This window comes from Schistocerca piceifrons, chromosome 3 (genome assembly GCF_021461385.2).
Source record: "Schistocerca piceifrons isolate TAMUIC-IGC-003096 chromosome 3, iqSchPice1.1, whole genome shotgun sequence".
Classification (NCBI taxonomy): domain Eukaryota; kingdom Metazoa; phylum Arthropoda; class Insecta; order Orthoptera; family Acrididae; genus Schistocerca; species Schistocerca piceifrons.
This window is the reverse complement of record NC_060140.1, coordinates 131269504-131290310: the sequence shown is the minus strand read 5'-3', so window position 1 is coordinate 131290310 and position 20807 is coordinate 131269504. Positions and strand designations below refer to the sequence as shown.

The 20807-nt window shown below is 43.9% G+C and overlaps 1 protein-coding gene across 1 annotated transcript in view; it reads right to left on the bottom strand.

Moving 5' to 3' along the window:
• The window catches only part of LOC124788461, a 166651-nt gene that overhangs the window by 7510 nt on the left and 138334 nt on the right, over positions 1-20807 (bottom strand). The window contains exon 4 of the mRNA XM_047255731.1: positions 10278-10395. Coding sequence (XP_047111687.1) covers positions 10278-10395 — 118 coding nt within the window. The remainder of the gene's footprint in view (positions 1-10277; positions 10396-20807) is intronic.

Below are 20807 nucleotides of genomic sequence, written 5' to 3'. Positions count from 1 at the left end.
TGTTTATTTTAACTGAAGGTAATATGTTTAAAAATTATTGTGTTTGTAATGAAGTAAAGCTGTTTCTATGACCATACACTTTATCTTTAAAACCAAGAACTAATGTTCAAATGAACTGCCGAATATTCATGTTTTTTACATTAACATGGTCAGGAATAATAATAAAAGCAGATTCTCTTTTTTTCAGCTGGACGCAATATGTATAAACGTTATGCTTTTTGTAATGAACTGCAGCTATTTATATGACCATGAGCTTTAAATGTAGACTACGTGAATTTATATGTCAACAAAGAACGTCGTATCATCTCATATTGACATGAGAAAAAGGTAAGTGCTCTGAACGTGTTGGATACGGCAGCTCGTAATGGGTTTATACCAGTCTGTCTGTCTGTTCGAAGTGGTTTCTCTCATACTCGAATTAAGTTGCGTGTAAGAATCGTGAGCGGCCAGATCGTCTCTATGGTGAAGACCAGTGGGTCACTTAAATACATCACACACAAATGCTTTTTCTACGCCTGAGACTTAACACAGCCTTGTCAGTAGTAGCGATGGTGTTCACACCGACGTTATTCCTTTCTCCGTGGTGTCTGGGGCGATAAGAGCGGAAAGCGATGACATCTCTGTCGCACACACAGTAAACCATGTGCTCGGCTGTAGCGAACTGCACAGAAAAGAGGACCATTACGCAAGGAGCGTTCGAGCACGAGAAATTTGACCAGCTATGTCGATGACTGCAAGTAGATGAACTATATTGTCACTGGATGCATGCGCTATACCTTAGTGCATTTTCACTTCCGATAGCGGAAACCTGTCTTGTACTTTGGGTTATAAAAATGGCAGCACCAATCAGAAAAGTACAATTAGCGGAAGAGAAGGCAGAACCAATGGCAATACCTGTTTTTAAGGACAACACCAACCAATGTAACTGCAGTGCTGATTGGCTGCAAGGTCGAACGCTATACACTTTTCTTTTTTCTTTCATTTGCCCTGAAATTATGTCATCAATAGGAAGGGTTGAATATTTCGCAATGGGCAGGTTGGTTACAGAACGGTGAATTTTTTCACCGCTTCGATTAGTAAGCGAGAGAACCATAAAGCCCATGTTTCGCGATCTTATATCGTAGCATTTGAGTGGGATACTTCAAAGCCTCCATTCTGTCATCATGGTATTTTCAGTTCTCCTTCGAATTTTCATGAGTATAAAGGACACTCAGTTCCTGCGGAATATCTTCGTTTCGGACGTGATCCAGCCTGGACACCTTTAAGATATTCGTTAGGAATCTCATACCTGTTGACCAGATCCTTGACTGAGGGTTTAGTAATAGAGTCCAGTCTTCACGTCCGTAGAGCAGGACAGGATATGCTACTACCTTGTAAAATTTAGATTTCGTGTCTTTGTTTCAGATGACGATGGAGCTTATCGCACATATCCTACAACTTATTAAGGCCTTAGCTTAAGTCATCTTCACGTCGCCAGCAGCCGATTTGGCTAATTACTGCAATTACTGCAATGGACAACATGTTTTGTTTAGACTGCGAATAAATTTATGTATTCATCACTGACGCGATTTCAGATGATATATTACTATGAAGTGCGCCAATCAACACTATTCCTTTTACGAGTATACCGTCCTAGTATAATACTTGTTTAAATGTATGGACATATAATAAGACAAAAGTCTTCATCATTTATGTAAAATAATCTAATACTTCAAGCAACAGGCTAATTATCATATGACATGTTGCGTTGTTTTACATAAATGGCAGGAAGATAATGGCCTTGTGAGGGTTATGGCATACTGCTGCGACAGCTATGCAAGCTGGTAAGAAAAATAAGTACTCCACATGATGATGACATATGGATGAGGAGTGTGGGAAAGAGATCAGAATGCTCTGAATTGTCCATGAGCGACGACAGAGAGGAGGCAGTACCGTTATCAGATTTGGCGACGAGATGCATAACTTCTATTATTAACATTAAATTTTAGTAATAACCCACACTGATAATGTAACTAAAATTCCAAAAAATGGTTCAAATGGCTCTGAGCACTGTGGGACTTAACATCTGAGGTCATAAGTCCCCTAGAACTAGAACTAGTTAAACCTAACTAACCTAAGGACATCACACACATCCATGCCCGAGGCCGGATTCGAACCTGCGACCATAACGGTCGCGGGGTTCCAGACTGAAGCGCCTAGAACGGCTCGGCCACAGCGGCCGGCCTAAAATTTCAGTAACTGCATATCGATCTGCAAAGATCAACAAAGGAAATAATTTAATGTTATGAATGATTGGTGGACTTAACCGACCAATCACAGAAGTGCATGCAGGTGGGAATAGAATAGCCAATTACAAATTCTAAGACTAGCATTCATGCAGGCAACAAGTGTGAACGAGTGGTAATTTTGTTAAGCAAAATTGAGCTGAAGTGTAATTTTGCCTCAGGAAACTGTATCAATTCTGGTTCTGCAATACACATTGTCAACATAAAGTTGATGCGTGCGACTGAAGGAACATGGAAACAGATGTCGTGAATATTATGATGCTCGAAGGGTGGTTGAGCCCTGCACGGCTCGTGTTCATGCCATTTATTGTTTATCATCTCATATTACGTACTGCCGCCTCGTTTTCTTATTCCATTTACTGGCGTCATTAACTTCCTGACTGGCTTGGCAATGAGCGGCAGCAGCAGCGCGTATCGATAAGTGCACTGTCGTACCATCTCTGGAGCGACCGATAGTATTTCCGGATCGTCGTGTGTCTGGCAGTCAGTTGGAGACGAACCAGCAGCGCAGTCGGGATGTGGCAGCAGTGAAGTCGGGGTCGGAGCGCTTCAGTGCTCGCCGACCGCTGGCGACACACATGAACTTTCCGACGGAGGGAGATTGGAGCGGGACGACCGTTGGTTGGTTGCTCGGTTGGTCATCTCATCCACCGACCTGTATTTGGTCTTTTCATCGTTTCCGGGTCTGCGCGGTCGGTCGGTTGGAGTGGAGCAGCGAGGAAGTCTCCGTCGCGCGTTTCTGGCCGAGGCCACTGGCGGTGTGCACCCGTGGTTTTAGTGTGAGGTGCTGCTTGCGAGTGCAACGAAGTTCGTCACCCACCGATCTTGGACATGAAAGTTGAGTCTTCACTAAAGCTATTATCGAGCCTCAACTGTTTACATTTCTTCGTTTCATCCGGGAAGTCGCTGTTGGTACATTTCCGCGAGCAACAACGTGTGTGTATTTAAGTCGGCTTAGATTCCAGCCGTCTTCCTATGCAGTTTAACTTTATTTATTCCCCGTTACTGAAGTTGACCTGCCGTAGCTTCCGCCTTGTGGCCGTTGACGTTCCGGTTACCTGCCCTGGTCGTTGACGTAATTTTAGGCAGTGTATGTTCATCGTCATGTTGTTGCTTTCCAGGGCGGCGTGTAGCTCTACAGCTGAGGTGTTGTTGATCGTTGCGGGCTCCAATATTCCGTGTGTCGTTGTACTGAGGTCTTGTGGTCGTTTGCTGGTTGCCTGAAGCTGAACTGATTTTGTTGATGGTCGGTCGGCTCTCTGTCGGTTGGGTTGCCTTCAGATTAAGAAGTCGTTGGACAGGCTGCCTGTCTCACCTAAATGGGCGTTAGTGTTACAATCTCAGGACGACCCGTGGAAACTACCGGGCGCCGTTCCTTGTGTGTTCAAATGGCTCTGAGCACCATGGGACTTAACTTCTGAGGTCATCAGTCTCCTAGAACTTAGAACTACTTAAACCTAACTAACCTAAGGACATCACACACATCCATGCCCGAGGCAGGATTCGAACCTGCGACCGTAGCGGTCGCCCAGCTCCAGACTGTAGCGCCTAGAACCTCTCGGACACTCCGGCCGGCCCTTGTGTGAAATAGTAATTTCCCTGTCTGAATTTTAGTTATTTGGTTGATGTGTGTCCTTCAGCCAAGTATCAATATCTCTTAAATTAATGTTCTTGTCTTGCGCTTAAGGCACAAGATAGTTCTCCTTTTGTACGGACCTTCAGCCCAATTTTGCATGAAATGTTTTAAGATAAGGCCTTCTGCCTCTTGATTGAAACTCTTCTTATTGCTTAATAAGGGGCCTCCAGCCAAGTTCCATTAAAATTAAATTGCTAAGGCATTCAGCCTGTTTAGATTGAAGATTCAGAAAATATTCTTGAGTGAAACCTCCAGAAGAACATTGTATTTCAATTTCTTGCTTAGGCCTAGTGTCTTGGATTTTGAGTATGGCCTTCAGCCGAGCTAAAGTTAATCAAAGGAGGTCGATTAAAGTTTTGAGTTTTTTGCAACCTTGTTGTAATACTGTGTGTTGATAAATAAAGTTTGTATGTTGAGTACAACTGACAGCAACTTAGTTTGGCCCCTTTCCACAACCCAATCCGCTCTGTCCTGCTAGGTCAGGCATTTCAGCGGTATTCACATTCAGCGATCGTTCCTTTGATTAACGAGTTCAAACTGCCTTTCGTAACGGGTTGATTGTGAAGACGCAATTTTTTCATTTTGCTTTGTATTAATGAATTTGATGGCATCCCATGTACGGAAACATTATTGTAGCAGTGTTTTTTTTTGTTTTTTTTTTTGTTTGTGGTTTTAGGGCGCAAAACGTCTATGGTCATTAGCGCCCAACTTGTAGCAGTGTAGTAGTATCCCTGAAAGTCACTGCAACATTCACTGTCACACAGTTAGGAGCCAAGGTCTACAGAGAAGAAATTCAGTGGGGATAGCTTTAGAACATATGTGGTAAGCAAGCCCCACCAAATCCTACAGGGAAGAATTAAGTGTACTTTTCCTACAATTTAGCTTTGCAGTTCATTTGACGTAACACTCCGCGTCAAACCTTCCGCAGAGTACAACTTGCACCGACAGTGAGTCCGACGTAATAATGCGTAACGGCGGCAATCTGGTCTCTTTTTAAGAGGGGAAACGCCCTATCTTCTTAAAACGGATGATGTGAATTGACCCACTTCATAGTGACCTATCACTTGAGACTTGCTTAGGCGATCCAAATCGAGTTAATAGTGAATAAATAAATTTAATAAGTCTGGAGGAAACTGATCCCGCTTCTGTACTAATAATGGACCCAATTACAATACTGTGATAAGAAATTAATGCCGAACTGCAGTTGAGGAGAAAGGACAGAAATTCGATTGTAGTGGGGACGTAGAAACGACGGAGAGGCTTCGTCCACGCCGTAGCCCTCAGTGGTTCACAACCCCACAAAAGGCTACAGCAGTCCACTCACCCCACCACCACCCCACACCGAACCCTGGGTTATTGTGCGTTTCGTCCGCCAGTGGACCTCCCTGGGAACGTCTCACACCAGACAAGTGTAACCCAAATGTTTGCGTGGTAGAGTAATTATGATGCACGCGTTCGTGGAGACAGTGTTTGTGCAACAATCGCCTACGTAGTGTAACTGAGGCGGAATAAGGGGAACCAGGCCCCATTCGCCGAGGCAAATGGAAAACCGCCTTAAAAACCATCCAAAGGCTGGCAGGCAAACCGAACCTCGACACTAATCCGCCGGGCGGATTTGTGCCGGGACCGGCACGCCTTCCCTCTCGGGAAGCAGAGCGTTACACCGCGCGGCTAGCCGGGCGAGCGAAATTCGATTAAGATAACATTGATGCCCTTTGTGAAAGTGAGGAAAATCTACAAGACCTGTTGAATGGAAAGGTCTACAGATCACAGAATACAATCAGAATGTAGACTAGTAGTCTGTAGGAGCACCAGAAGTGAGACCAGTGACAAACTTAACATCAAAATATCCAGCATGTAGGAAAGCAAGTGAAAGAGTTCTGCTTCCATGGAGACAAACGCACACAGAGGAAGCAAGGTAAATATAAAAAGGAGGCACTAATCTTACAAAGAAAATTCTGGTAATTTACACTATCACATAAAAAGTATTCGCACACTATTAGTAGACATTAATACAGGCTATGTCGACCCTTCTCCGTTATCATGGCTTGAACTCAGCTGGACAGTAAGTTTCTGAATATCTGTGGAGGAACAGTATCCCATTCTTCCTCAAGAGACTGGGACACTGTGGCCTCAAGTGAAATATTACGTTGTAACCCATCCCAAAGGGGTTCCATTGCGTTCAGATCCAGATTCTGTGCAGGCCAGAACATTTCAGGAACTTTTTTGGCCACATAACATTGCTACACAGACGACACTTTTTGACAGGTGCATTGTCGTGCTGATCCAGTCATTGTCTCCGAACTGTTCTACTGTAGGCGGTACACATTGCGTGAAGTGTGTTCACATCATTGTCAAGCGCAGTAAAGGAATCACATCCTAATGGCGAAAAATACCCCCATACCGTAACATCTCCTCCTTTGAACTTTAATCTCGGCACTACACACGACTGCAGGCACCGTTCTGAAAGCGTTCGCAAGTACCAAAACCTGCCACAGGGTAAGCATGATTTATCACCCCAAATAACTCGTTTCCAGTGATTCACCGCACAGTGACGTCGGTCTTTACAACACCTCCAGCGTCGCTTAGCAATTTTTACAGAAATGTTTGGTTTCTGAGGAGCCCCTCGACTACTGTAGCTCATTCCTTTTAACTATCCACGCACAGTCATTGCGCTAGCTGGATTGCTAGTAACGCATTTGTAATTCACGAGTGATTCCTTCCACCGAGTTCTTGCCATTATTTTCTAACAGTCTTCCGCAATGGTTCCTGCTCGTAAGAACATAAAGTCTGCTTCGTCTTTATTTAGCTGGATTGTTCCTTCGCGTTTTCACTTCACAAGCACATCACCATTGGTCGACCTCGGAAGCTTTAGAAGCGTTTAAATGTCCGTGATGAATTTGGTTCACGTTCGACGTTACTGAACTTTGCTGACCGACCCCCTGAACCATGCTGACCGACCCATTGCGCCGTTAATGCTTCTCTGCTGATAACACAATACTCGTTGCTTCCTTTTGTACTTGCTGTTCAGCCTCTTGTGACAGTTGGTGGTGTCCGGATAATTTGGATCTAGATAGGTTGCCTTTCGGGCGCAGAATTGTATAGAAGTGAGTCGTTAAATGTGAAAAAAAGGCAGAAATGTAAACAGTAGAAACGCATGAGATCCAGTGTTGCAAAAGGATTCTGAAAATGAATTTGACTGATAAGATTGAAAGTTGTCCGTAGATTCGCTAAGGTAAGAAATATACTGACGGAAAAAACGTCACAATACAAACGAAAATAGGAAGGTGTCTTCGTACATCTGAAAGATGATTACTCATATTATACGCCAATCGCATAAGAGTGGCGCTAGAAGCGCCACCGTAAGGATGCAAACCAGGTTTGCTTTAAATACAGTCTGTAACAGTCATTGTGATTCGGCGTTGAGAGTGGATGTCAGTCGAGAATGCCTTTAAGGCGACAAAGACGCCATTATTATCATCTCAGTGAGTACGAATGGGGTCGTGTGATATGGCTATGAGAAGCTGGATGCTCGTTCTGTCATATCGCAGAAAGACTTGGCAGGAATGTAGCCACTGTAAACGATTGCTGACTGCGGTCGTTACGGTGGTGGTTAATGTTTAACGTCCCGTCGACAACGAGGTCATTAGAGACGGAGCGCAAGCTCGGGTTAGGGAAGGATTGGGAAGGGAAGCGGCCGCGCCCTTTCAAAGGAACCATCCCGGCATTTGCCTGAAACGATTTAGGGAAATCACGGAAAACCTAAATCAGGACGGTGGGAGACGGGATTGAGCCGTCGTCCTCCCGAATGCGAGTCCAGTGTGCTAACCACTGCGCCACCTCGCTCGGTGCGGTCGTTACATATACGGTCGCAAGGGGACTGGCCTCCGGACGTCCGCATGGCTCTGGCGAGAGGGAAGACTATCGTGTTCGGCGTATGGCTCCGGCCCATCGTAGAGAATCCGCAGCAATTGGGGCCACAATGACGCAACGGACTGTTTCAAATATTTTGCTTTAAGGACAGCTCCGAGACAGGTGGCCTGTGGCGTGCATTCCACTGACCACAAACCACCGTCACTGGCGACCTCACGATTGTCAAGGGAGAGATCATTGGAGGGCAAGGTGGAGGTCTAATGTGTTTCCGATGAAAGCTGATTATGCCTCAGTGCCATTCATGACTTAGAAGGAGACCAGTGAAGGGCCTGTAATCAACATGTCTGCATGCTGGACACAGTGGACCAACACCTAGAATTGTGGTCTGGGATGCGATTTCGTTTGAGAGCAGGAGCATTCTCCTGGCTATCCTACGAAACACTGGCTAAAAGTTTCTGCATCAATCTGGTGGTTAGACCTATTGTACTGCCATTCATGAATAGCATTCCAGGGGGTATTTTCCAACAGAATAATGCTCCCCCATATACCTCTGTTGTGTTCCAACATGATCTACAGATTGTCAACATGTTGGCTTGGCCTGTTCGATCACCAGATCTGTCACCAGTCGAACACATATGCGACATCATCGGACGAGAGCTACAGCCTCATCTTCAAACAGCATTAACTGTCGCTGTATTGTCCGACCAAGTGCCACAGGCATGGAACTCCATCCCATAAACGGACATCCGGCACCTGTACAACACTGTGCGTACACCTTTCAATTCTACTACTGAACGCTGTGGCAGTTAGGCCTTCTAATAATGTGCCAGCATTTCGAATTTGTAATGGCGTATCTCTTGCTGACATAAACTGTGGTCTGGCAATGTCAATCACCAAAACATTCTATCTAGACAAATCTATTCGAGTAATTTCATTAATCTACATTTTTCCGCCACTGTATGTGAGAAACGCTAGTGTTGTTATAACAATGTTAAGTGGAGTAGATACTACACTGCTGGCCATTAAAATTGCTACACCACGAAGATGACGTGCTACCGACGCGAAATTTAACCGACAGGAAGAAGATGCTGTGATATGCAAATGATTAGCTTTTCGGAACACTGACACAAGGTTGGCGCCGGTGGCGACACCTACAACGTGCTGACATGAGGAACGTTTCCAACCAATTTCTCATACACAAACAGCAGTTGACCAGCGTTGCCTGGTGAAACGTTGTTGCGATGCCTCGTGTAAGGAGGAGAAATGCGTACCATCACGTTTCCGACTTTGATACAGGTCGGATTGTAGCCTATCGCGATTGCGGTTTATCGTATCGCGACATTGCTGCTCGCGTTGGTAGAGATCCAATACTGTTAGCAGAATATGGAATCGGTGGGTTCAGGAGGGTAATACGGAACGCCGTGTCTCGACCCCAACCGCCTCGTATCACTAGCAGTCGAGATGACAGGCATCTTATTCGCATGGCTGTAACGGATGGTGCAGCAACGTCTCGATCCCTGAGTCAACAGATGGGGACGTTTGCAAGACAACAACCATCTGCACGAACAGTTCGACGACGTTTGCAGCAGCATGGACTATCAGCTCGGAGACCATGGCTGCGGTTACCCTTGACGCTGCATCACAGACAGGAGCGCCTGCGATGCTGTACTCAACGACGAACCTGGGTGCACGAATGGCAAAACGTCATTTTTTCAGATGAATCTAGGTTCTGTTTACAGCATCATGATGGTCGCATCCGTGTTTGGTGACATCGCGGTGAACGCACATTGGAAGCGTGTATTCGTCATGGCCATACTGGCGTATCACCCGGCGTGATGGTAAAGGGGTGCCATTGGTTACACGTCTCGGTCACCTCTTGTTTGCATTGGCGGCACTTTGAACAGTGGACGTTACATTTCAGATGTGTTACGACCCGTGGCTCTACCCTTCATTCCATCCATGCGAAACCCTACATTTCCGCAGGATAATGCACGAGCGCATGTTGCAGGTCTTGTACGGGCCTTTCTGGATATAGAAAATGTTCGACTGCTGCCCTGGCCAGCACATTCTCCAGATCTCCCACCAATTGAAAACGTCTGGTCAATGGTGGCCGAGCAACTGGTTGGTCACAATACGCCAGTCACTACTCTTGATGAACTGTGGTATCGTGTTGAAGCCGCATGGGCAGCTGTACCTCTACACGCCATTCAAGCTCTGTTCGATGCAATGCCCAGGCGCATCAAGGCCGTTATTACGGCGAGAGTTGGTTATTCTGGGTACTGATTTCTCAGGTTCTATGCACCCAAATTGCGTGAAAATGTAATCACATGTCAATTCTAGTATAATATATTTGTCCAACGAATACCCGTGTATCATCTGCATTTGTTCTTGGTGTAGCAATAGTAATGGCCAATAGTGTACCTCATTCGATACTGTCGAGCTACGCTGTGCACACTTTCAGGACAGGGTGTGTGGGTACTCACCATGAGCGTGGCGTTGTGTATATAGTGGAGTCTGTTGAGCACGCCCTTCCTGGCGGCGGTCGCGTGCCGAATCACCGCCGTCACCAGCACCGTGTCCCGGTTCAGGCACGCCGACGGCCTGCAACACACCGCAGAACAGTGAGCAGGTGAGGCACAGAAAATCACTTAGTCTCCAGCTAGTGCCATCCAGCTCAGTTCATTCTCAAAACTAAAGACAGCGTCTGTTTAAAAAAATTGTTTAATTTTCTTACATGTAGGCCCTAAAGCACTGGTCAAAAGTACAGAAAAGTCCTATAAATACATGTCCGGAGACAAATACAATGTAGGCCACTAAATAGTCAACATCGTGAAGGTGGCGTGGAACAGACGTAAAACTGGCGTGACATGCTTGGATATGTACAGAGAGAGAGTGGAAATATAAAACATTCTAAGTGCCCATTTTTTCACTAAACTCCATTTCAGTGCTGCTGTGTCCCCGGCTGAGTCGTCTCTGCCATTAGGCAAGATTAGGCGGCCACCTAAGAGCGGCAAAATTTTAGGGGCGGTAGCGGGCGAAAAAAATTAATTTCAATTGAACAGAGAAAATATGAGCAAATGAGGGGAAAAGTGTATAATAAGAAAAATTAAAGCATCGAAATGTTTTCGAAAGCATAGGGAACAGTTGCTTAGTAATTCTTTACTTACTTTGACATCGCTTCTACCAACCTCAGAACTAAAGCAGCCGCTACTGAGTACGGATCGAACAATGGAAAGTGCTACTGCCTTCAGACAACCACAAAATCTATCCCTCACCGGGATTCGAATCTGGACTCATCTAGGACGAATGATCAGAAGCCAATCGCTTAGACCACTGCGCCTAAGAAAAATTGTAGTACCCTCAATGGAGCACTCAAACAAAGCATTATTTATTTATTTTATCGCAAGAAACTGAATGAGGAAAAAGATGAGAGTCATTTCTCATTGTAAAAATATTGCGATCAAAACAAGCTAAATGACACAACGACATTAAAATGTTTCAGAATGTCTCCCACAATATGGCATAAATTCTAAACTGAAGGATAAATTCATTCGTACCAGAAAATAGTTCCATACATTTATCTGCCCATTTGCTTGTAATTAAATAAAGTAAGTAATTGATGTCAAATTTGGATGGACTGACGTATTCAAGTGAGTTCTGTTTTAAAATTTGCAGCACATAATTCCCATTTTAATTGTTTGGGGAAATTTCAAAAATTGAAGACAAAAAATGAGAGACCGATGATTTTTGTTGTTCTCATTCACTTCTGAAGCAACGTAGGACAAAGCATGAAAATTAAAGACTATCGATAGGCAATGAGAACGGCTGGTGACCTTAGTTTAATGATTAAAAATATGACAGGACAGTTACAGTGTTGTCCCGTTGGATACTCATGGTGGTGGTGTGTGTATGTGTATGTGTGTGTGGAGGGGGGGGGGGGATGGTTGGGGGAAGGAAATCGGGGAGACGGATGGTAAAGGGGCGTCATTTTTCAGTTCTCGCCTAGAGCAGAAAAACACCTAGCACCGGTTCTGGTCACCAGAACTCTGTTGCATACCCCTAGATTAGCTCCAAGTGAAACATTTCAATCATTCGTTATGTAACGTCTAGTAAGAAACAAAAACAACATATTATGTAGTAACGAGAAAATTATATGTATCATATTGTGTTATTGTATAAAATTATGTATTTTTTTTTTATTATTTATTTTTGAGAATATCTGCGTCGGCGAGTAATGAAACCGCCACAGACGATAAATGTCGAACAAAGATTAAAATAAGTAACTAGTATATAATACGTGACGAATAGCAATTTCTTTGTCTTCTTCATCTGGGAGTCGAACGAGTAAGATATCCTGTGTCGTAGTAGCGAACGCTAGTGTAGCATTCTTTTGTCGAGACTAAGCAATGTACGCCATTACGTGTGAATTCACAAAGGTCTGTAATCACTGAGATATTTAAAGGTTTTAATAGAGTTGTTTAAATGAAAACTTGTATTATTTATTGTTAAGCTTGCTTGCATATTATCCCATCCTGTTGAGACATTTTTCAGTTATATAAATATTATCTGTGGTGCTGAGCTGCGTGGAGAACGAAGAGCCGCTGCCGCGGCGTATTTAAACGACTTACAATATAGTCGAGCATACCGCAAGGAAGCGGTAAAATAATAGTAAAATAATATTATTTCTTTTAGCTCCCAGACTGGCAGTGAAGATCAGCAGATTTTATGATGTGTTGCAGATTGACGCGGGCTGCTGATAGGATATAATTTACAGTGCAAATAATTTAATGTACCTTCAGAATCTGATAGGAATCTTGCTGTGCTCCGTTCTGATCTGGCAAACTTTATAGTGACAACGTATTTTTTAATGGGAGTCTCATGTTCTTGGGCTAGTCGTGGTATGAAATAGCATTTTAACGAGAAATAAAATCCACTGCGAACTTGTGTTTTTGAACGATCACACGGACTGTAACATCAGTGCTCATAACAAAGTAATTTCAACTTTTAATCACTATGAAGTAGGGAAGATATATTGATTCTTAGCATGAGTTGCAGTTACGAAAAATCGTTCCTTAAATTGTAGGCCAGATACAGAACAATAAGACTTCCATATATACATTTTATTCCGCTAAAGGGTAATGATGATAAAGAAAAGCAAAGCACAGCATTGCTAAAAGTATTTCACGTAACTCTTTTCGTAAATGTGTTGTTACAAAGAGAATAAATAAACCAAAGAGCAACAATTTTACCATCCGCGAGAGAGTTAAACGCGAAAGTTACTAGACAGCGCATGATCTTTGTGATAAACGGTGTTTCCCAGTGGAGTTCTAAGTGTCATGCGTTAAGGTTTCCTCCATGTAGCCTGGCATATTTTGAAGAGTAGATGGATGAAGTTGAAATTTACGTCGCATATTAAGACCTATGGTTGCTAGGGGATGGAGAAAAACTGTAGCTACTGAGTAACCCAGTCAAAAAGTTACGACCATTTGTGTAACATACTTCGATAGCCGCGAAGTCACTCATCAAAATCCACTGGGTGCTTTCCGTTGACCCAGAAGCATGAAATAGGGCAAGAGCAACGTTTCACAGTAAACCCAGAGGAAAAATTCGAAAGCCGTTAATCTGTAGTTATATCACACGGAAAAAAGTCATTTGCTATGAGATGTCCGTCCATCTGTTAAGACCGTTTCTTCTGAGGAACAAGAAGATAGATCAGGTTTACATTTATATCACATACTGAGGTCTACAGTCCGTTGGTACTGCAGAAATTTTAAAGCCAATGAAATCAAAAGATACAGTGATTTATGTCACATATTTTGATACGGACTCACTCAATAAAATCTATAGCTTAACTACCCCCTGATGTAGAATCATGAAATCTGGCAAGAAGAATGGTTTCATAGTAAAAGTAAAGGAACAATTAGAAAACTGTTAATTTGTGATTATACCACACGAAACTACTTCTTTCAGCATTTGTTATCCCATTTCAGGCTTGAAGTTAAGACTTTTTTGAAATTCTTGGAATTCCCAGGACCGTTATCTTGCCACTGCCAGTATCCGTAACAGGCAAAATCGTCGAGACCCTCGATTCCCGGAATGGATGAGCTGTCTGCGTACAAATAATCAAGTTTGTACGGAACCGCCAGTGTGCGAGTCCTACTAGCATCTGCCCAATCTTTGTTTGCGTGCTCAAATTTTAACACGGCTACATGTTTCGAGATGTAGCCTCTTCATCGGGCAAAGATCACAGTAGAAAAACATTTAACTTCACTACACATAGATCTTAATGTAGGAGCATTTTGCTCTTAGCGTGTGGTGCGGACTGCCTGCGGAAGAAGAGAGCGAACTTCCCATTTGTGAGAAAGTCTATTTCAATTTGTGATCTATTACCAACAAGAAAATGTAAAGACTCAGAAATAGATGTTCCCTTGTTATGTTATCGCCATCACTTTCGCTCTCTGGATTTTTGTTGTCTTTTCTTTGTGATCTTTTGAAGTTCACTAACAACGTTACCGTGCACAGAAATCAAGACAGCGGCCTAAGAAAAGCTCACTTTAACTGCATTACCTGCATGCTGGTGCTGGTGATATCTTTTACTTTCTAATGTTTTCTTTACACTTGAGAAAAGTATCTTTGATACCAGCACATGGAATGTGTAACGATAACTGAAAATGTGAAATATTTGTCATTACTCATGACAAACAGGTAATTCCGCCAAAATTACAAAGATCTAATTTTTGAGAATATGTATCCATACATACTACAGGTCATTATGATTTCTAATTTAACAGCACTGTTTTAACATCATTTCGGTGAGTATTTAAATTTCCCATTTTCGATGCTGAATACTTTAATTTGTTCCAACATGTCCGCCTTCCAGCTCTTGCCTAAAATGTGCACCACTAGAAGATTATCAAGTATAACTCTGTGACTAATTTCGCTGAAATATTTTCCTACAGTTATTGTTGAGTCTGCAACAATGTGCTCCTGGAACCTTGTGAAACATAAAACTGCTAGAATGAAAAATGCTCCTTTTATAGCAAAGAAAGGCGAATATGCCCCGGGCAGAGTTAGGGATGTAAAAGAAGAGAACTAGCTTCTCGACTTACATGGCAACTTCAAAGTGCTTTATTTGCAGTAGTTAGCCACAGCTTCTAGCAACGTCTCTACATAGTTTCCGCTCTGTCTGAGACATATTTCGCAGCGTTTTACCAACTTTCCAATATTCTCGTTCATGGAAGGCAGCCGCCTGCACTTTTCGCCGAATCTCTATACTGATCTGCAACTCATTGTCTGTGCCAAAACGTTGACTTCATAGCCAGCGGTTCGTGTCAGCAGAAATGAAAATCAGAGGGAGCAAAGTTCTGGCTGTATGGAAGGTGATCAATCACTTCCCATCGAAAATGCTGGAGAGTGTGGTCGCGAACTGTCACGAGGAAAAAAATGCATGGCAGTTATGTTTTGCGGGCTCCACCAAATCAGACGAAGTATCTCAAGGGCACTCATACTTCGCGAGAGATGCTGTTTTCTAGGCATCTTTACGTGCTCAGAACTGAACAGACAGGTATGACGTGATCAACGGGCATGCTAGAGACACTGTCCAACATACCTTTGCACAGTTTTATCGTTGTTCCATTTCGCAACCGATCGAATCTTACTTTCGAAATACCCTTCGTATCTTGTCAAGTAAAGTAACATGATACATGATGTCATGTCGTTTAACATGACACATGTCATTGTGTCATCCAACACAGCATTTGTCACGTCGCACAATATGACACCACGTGTCATTAAAGTTCAGGCTACATGTATCCTCATCCGCAAATACATAAAGGAAGGTTAGGATATAACGTCCTCTCGACATATAAGTCATTAGCGGCGGAGCACAACCTCTGAATATTTCAGCGATGGGGAAGGAAATCGCCGATACTCTTTCAAAGGAACCATCCCAGCAATTGCCTACAGCGGTTTAGAGCAATCACGGAAAACTTCAATCACGATGCCTGGACACGCGTTTGAACCGCCATCCTACCGAAAGCGAGTCAAATGTACTGACCACCGGGCCACCTCACTCGATCGCAAATAAAGCGAGGGAAAAACTTTTTATGTGCCTCTGTAAGAATCATAATTTTCCTTCATTGTCCTTATGAGGAATATACGTCGACAGCAGAAGATGCAAACTGCAATCAGCTTCAAATGCCAGCTCCATAAATTTTCTCAATAGCGTTTCGCGAAAAGAACTTCAGTTTTTCACGAAGCATCTCTGTAAAACTCGCGTGTTGGTCGAAGCTACAGGCAACGAATCTAGCAGCATGCCTCTGAATTTCTCCAGTATCTTCCTTTAATTCGACTTGGGGGAGATACCAGAAAGTCGAACAGTACTCAGGAGTACGACGCACTTGTGTTGTACACTCAGTCCCTTTTATAGCACAGATCAGGTAATCTTTGTTAAAATTCTCCCAATAAACCGATGTCGACCATGCGCCTTCTTAGCGCTCATTCCATTTGACGCCCAGATATTTCATCGATGTGACTGCGTCAAGCAAAAGGCTGCTGATGCTGTATTCGAATATTATGGGATTATTTTTCCCAATAATCTGCATTAATTAAGGTTTTTTTCTGTATTTAGAGTAAGCTGCCATTCATCACACCAACTAAGTCATCTTGTATCCTCCTACAGACACTGAATGTCACAACTTCAGGTGCACCACTGCGTCATCAGTCAACGGCCGCAGATTACTTCGCACCCTGTTCGTCAGATCAGTTATGTACACAGAGAATACGAGAAGTGCCATTACACCTCCCCGGCGCACTCCTGACGATATACCGTACTTGTCTGTGATGTATACTCGCCTTCGAGGACAGCGTTCTGGTTTCTATTCCTTAAGAACAGGTCATCCACAAATCTGTAAACCTAATCCGTATGCTCGGACCTTCGTTAACAGTCTGCAATGAGGCACTGTGTTAAACGCTTTTCAGAATCCTAGGCATCTGAAATCTGCCTGTATGCGCAGTATATCACTCTTCGAGGCAATCATATTTTTGCGAAAATAATCCGTATGATCGTATCTTGTTAACTAGATTGCATTTCTGATCGTTGTAGCCACAATAACACTATTGTCAATTAAAGCATCCTAACTTACGTAGCAGGTATCTGATGACATTAAAAAGTGCTGATCGGTGTATGCGACCAAAGAATACTACATGTTTTGCACCATAATTCGGTAGGATCCTTCATTTAGCTGACTTGGAAACTGCGGAGCGATCCCGCAATCAAACTGGCTACTGGGGAGCTGCATGTGGGCAAAACTTGTACCTTTATTACTTATTATTTGTTAAATCAGATGTCAAACAGGCATATAAAGCTTTTCTCATTAGTGTAATCGTAAAATGCTAATGAAAATAATCTGATCATAGCGTGTAAAACAAAAGAAAATTTAGAACAGCCGGAACCACTTAGTGCGTTGTTGTGTTGTTACGAACGATGCCCCCTGTGAGACATCTACACTGGTAGTATAGCTCAGATCTTACTGGCGTACGAAATTGTGTGTTAGCTGATTACATGATTAAATTTTGGATTGGTAACGAGTAAATATATACTTGGTGCCCCGAGTTTTTGAGTACTGCAGACAAACTTTATGTACTGTTCATTTGTTTATGAAAAACTTACTGATCAAATTTTTCTTGTGATCTGTAGACCGTCTGTCGATGTCAGAGCACTGATTATTGACGATAGTGAGTTTGTTATTTTAACAAACTTTAACCTTGCGTGTAAAATAACTTAAATCCCTTTTAAAATTTCGACTAAGTCACTTTATAGGCTTTCTGAGCCTGAATATCAGTGTCACGAGTAGTAGCAATCCATTTCAGCCAACTGCACTTGATGAGGATCCGACGTCCCGCCTTTATATGCTCTGGGACAACTAGGCGGAATGAAGACGCCAGCTCAATACAATTTAGAGACTTTTGCGATGTATACCGATTCCTTAAGATTCAACTGCGACCCGCACAGTACTGTGGAAGGCTATACCAAAATCACAATAAAACTTTCGTAAGTAGTCTAACACTACTGATGTTTCTAGGAAAACAGACACAGCGTAATCTCCTGAACAGAGAGAATGCTAGGAAGTTTTAAAATGAGAACTTGGCGATGGAACTACAAACCAGTAAATCTACAGTTCCTTACCGTCTGCATTAGTAAACACTGATTGCAAAAGACGTACAGTGAGCATCACGTTAACGCACGTGGCATCTTCAGTCTGCACACCCTGCACGAATTTCGAGACGACGCGTTTCTCCGTCTTTGGCAGAGCGCCCTGTCTGTGAGGCGGCAGGTCTCTCTGGCTGCTACCCTTTGGGAGCGCTCACACGCCGTTACAGAGACTGCAGAAGCAGCCCGCGCCTGCCCTGGTTCGGAGCATCTGGCCTGCGTCGCACCGCCGTGCTGGGTGTTGCCGAAATAGCTAGGCGCACATCAACAGCGTTTCCATCTAAATGCTAAGCGGGCTGCTCGCCGCCTACTTTGCTGCGCTACGCCGTGCTCTTCAAAGCAGACACGATTCGGTTACTGTAACGCTGTCACTCCACGACGGAGGGTTCCGTAACGCTACACTCCCTTGGTGTTCCATTCGTTAACTGCAAGATGACTTTTATCGAGACTGGACTACTCAAATGTAGCAATGCACAGATACACCACTGTGGGCAGTGGACAGCGTATTATTTGATTTAAAGCTAGTTCCACTCGTCAGACGCGAGAATCAGTGGAAATTATAGAACACAACAGCTTCAGATATTGATCACTAAAGCTCGACTTCTCGCATGACAGCTTACATTCATTGCCCTGTTACCAACACGTTAGAGGGCTAAAACTCAGCGCGGCACAAAGGCAACCCAAAGTGGAGGGACTTGAGTCTGCAGTGTTTGTGGCAAGCCCATATTCACTTGTATACACAAAAGAAAAAATTATCATTTTGAAAGCAAGGGCCACACCGATATGCAGTAATTTGTATTCCAAAGAAGGCTCACTGGTGTATTTACGGGGATTGGAATTTAAATAGTGGCAACTATTTATTCACAACCGATACAAAAGAGTTACATATTTGCACCTGTTCTGTCCTTCAAAGTAGTCGCCAGCGTTGTGTAGAATCCGTTGCCAGCGATGTGGAAGGCGTAGTATACCGTTAGCAGAGCCTGTTCTGTTGATAGTGCGAATGGAACGTCTAATCTCTGGAACAGTTCTGAAGTGAATGCCAAGAAGTGGTTCCTTCATCTTCGGAATCAAATCAAAGTCCTTGTCAAGGACGTAAGTCCGGGGAGTGTGGTGCATGGTACAGTACTTCCCAGGCCCATCGACCGAACGGAGCAGCCACAGCTTGCGCTGTATGCGCCCTCGCATTGTCGTGCAGAATGATTGGTGGATTGCGCAGAAAGTGTCGCCGCTTCTTTCACAACGCTGGTTGCAGGTGACTTAAGTCCTTGTGACTTTGATTTGATTCCGAAGATGAAGGAACTACTTCGTGGCATTCGCTTCAGAACAGCTCCAGAGATTCGACAGGCAGTAGAGCGTTCCATTCGCACTATCGAAAGAACAGTCGCTGCTAACGGTATACTACGCCTTCCACATCGCTGGCACCGGGCTCTACACAACGCTAGTGACTACTTTGAAGGAGAGTAAGAGGTGCAAACATGTAATTCTTTTGTATGGGTTGTGAAAAAGTAGTTGCCACTATTTAAGTTCGAACTCTCCTACTATCGAACCATTAACTTGTTATGGTTACAAAATACTGACATGAATTATTTACAGAAGAATCAGTTATAAGAGTCAAAGGACGTGAAAAGGAAGCCGTAATTAGGAAGGAATAAGACAGAGTTGTAGCTTATGACGGTGTTATTCAATTTATTCACTACTGGCCATTAAAATTGCTACACCAAGGAGAAATGCAGATGACAAAAGGGTATTCATTGGACAAATGTATTATACTAGAACGAACATGTGATTACATTTTCACGCAATTTCTGTCCATAGATCCTGAGTAGTCAGTACCCAGAACAACCACCTCTGGCCGTATTAACGGCCTTGATACGCCTGGGCATTGAGTCAAACAGAGCTCGGATGGCGTGTACAGGTACAGATGTCCATGCAGCTTCAACACGATACCACAGTACGTCAAGAGTAGTGACTGGCGTATTGTGACGAGCCAGTTACTCGGCCACCATTCACCAGACGTTTTCAATTGGTGAGAGATCTGGAGACTGTGCTGGCCTGGGCAGCAGTCGAACATGTTCTGTATCCAGAAAGGCCCGTACAGGGCCTGCAACATGCCGTCGTGCATTATCCTGCTGACATGTAGGGTTTCGCAGGGATCGAATAAAGGGTCGAGCCACGGGTCGTAACACATCTGAAATGTAACGTCCACTGTTCAAAGTGCCGTCAATGCGAACAAGAAGTGACCGAGACGTGTAACCAATGGCACCCCATACCATCACGCCGGGTGATGCGCCAGTATGGCGATGACGAATACACGCTTCCAATGTGCGTTCACCGTGATGTCGACAAACACGGATGCGATTATCATGATGCTTTTAACAGAATCTGGATTCATCAGAAAAAATGACGCCTTGCCATTCGTGCACCCAGGTTCGTCGTTGAGTACAGCATCGCAGGCGCTCCTGTCTGTGATACAGCGTCAAGGGTAATCGCAGCCATGGTCTCCGAGCTGATAGTCCATGCTGCTGCAAACGTCGTCGAACTGTTCGTGCAGATGGTTGTTGTCTTGCAAACGTCCCCATCTGTTGACTCAGTGATCGAGACGTGGCTGCACGATTCGTCACAGCCACGCGGATAAGATGCCTGTCATCTTGACTGCTAGTGATACGAGGCCGTTGGGATCCAGCACGGTGTTGCGTATTACCCCCCTGAACGCACCGATTCCATATTCTGCTAACAGTCATTGGATTTCGACCAACGCGAGCATCCATGTCGCGATACGATAAACGGCAATCGCGATAGGCTA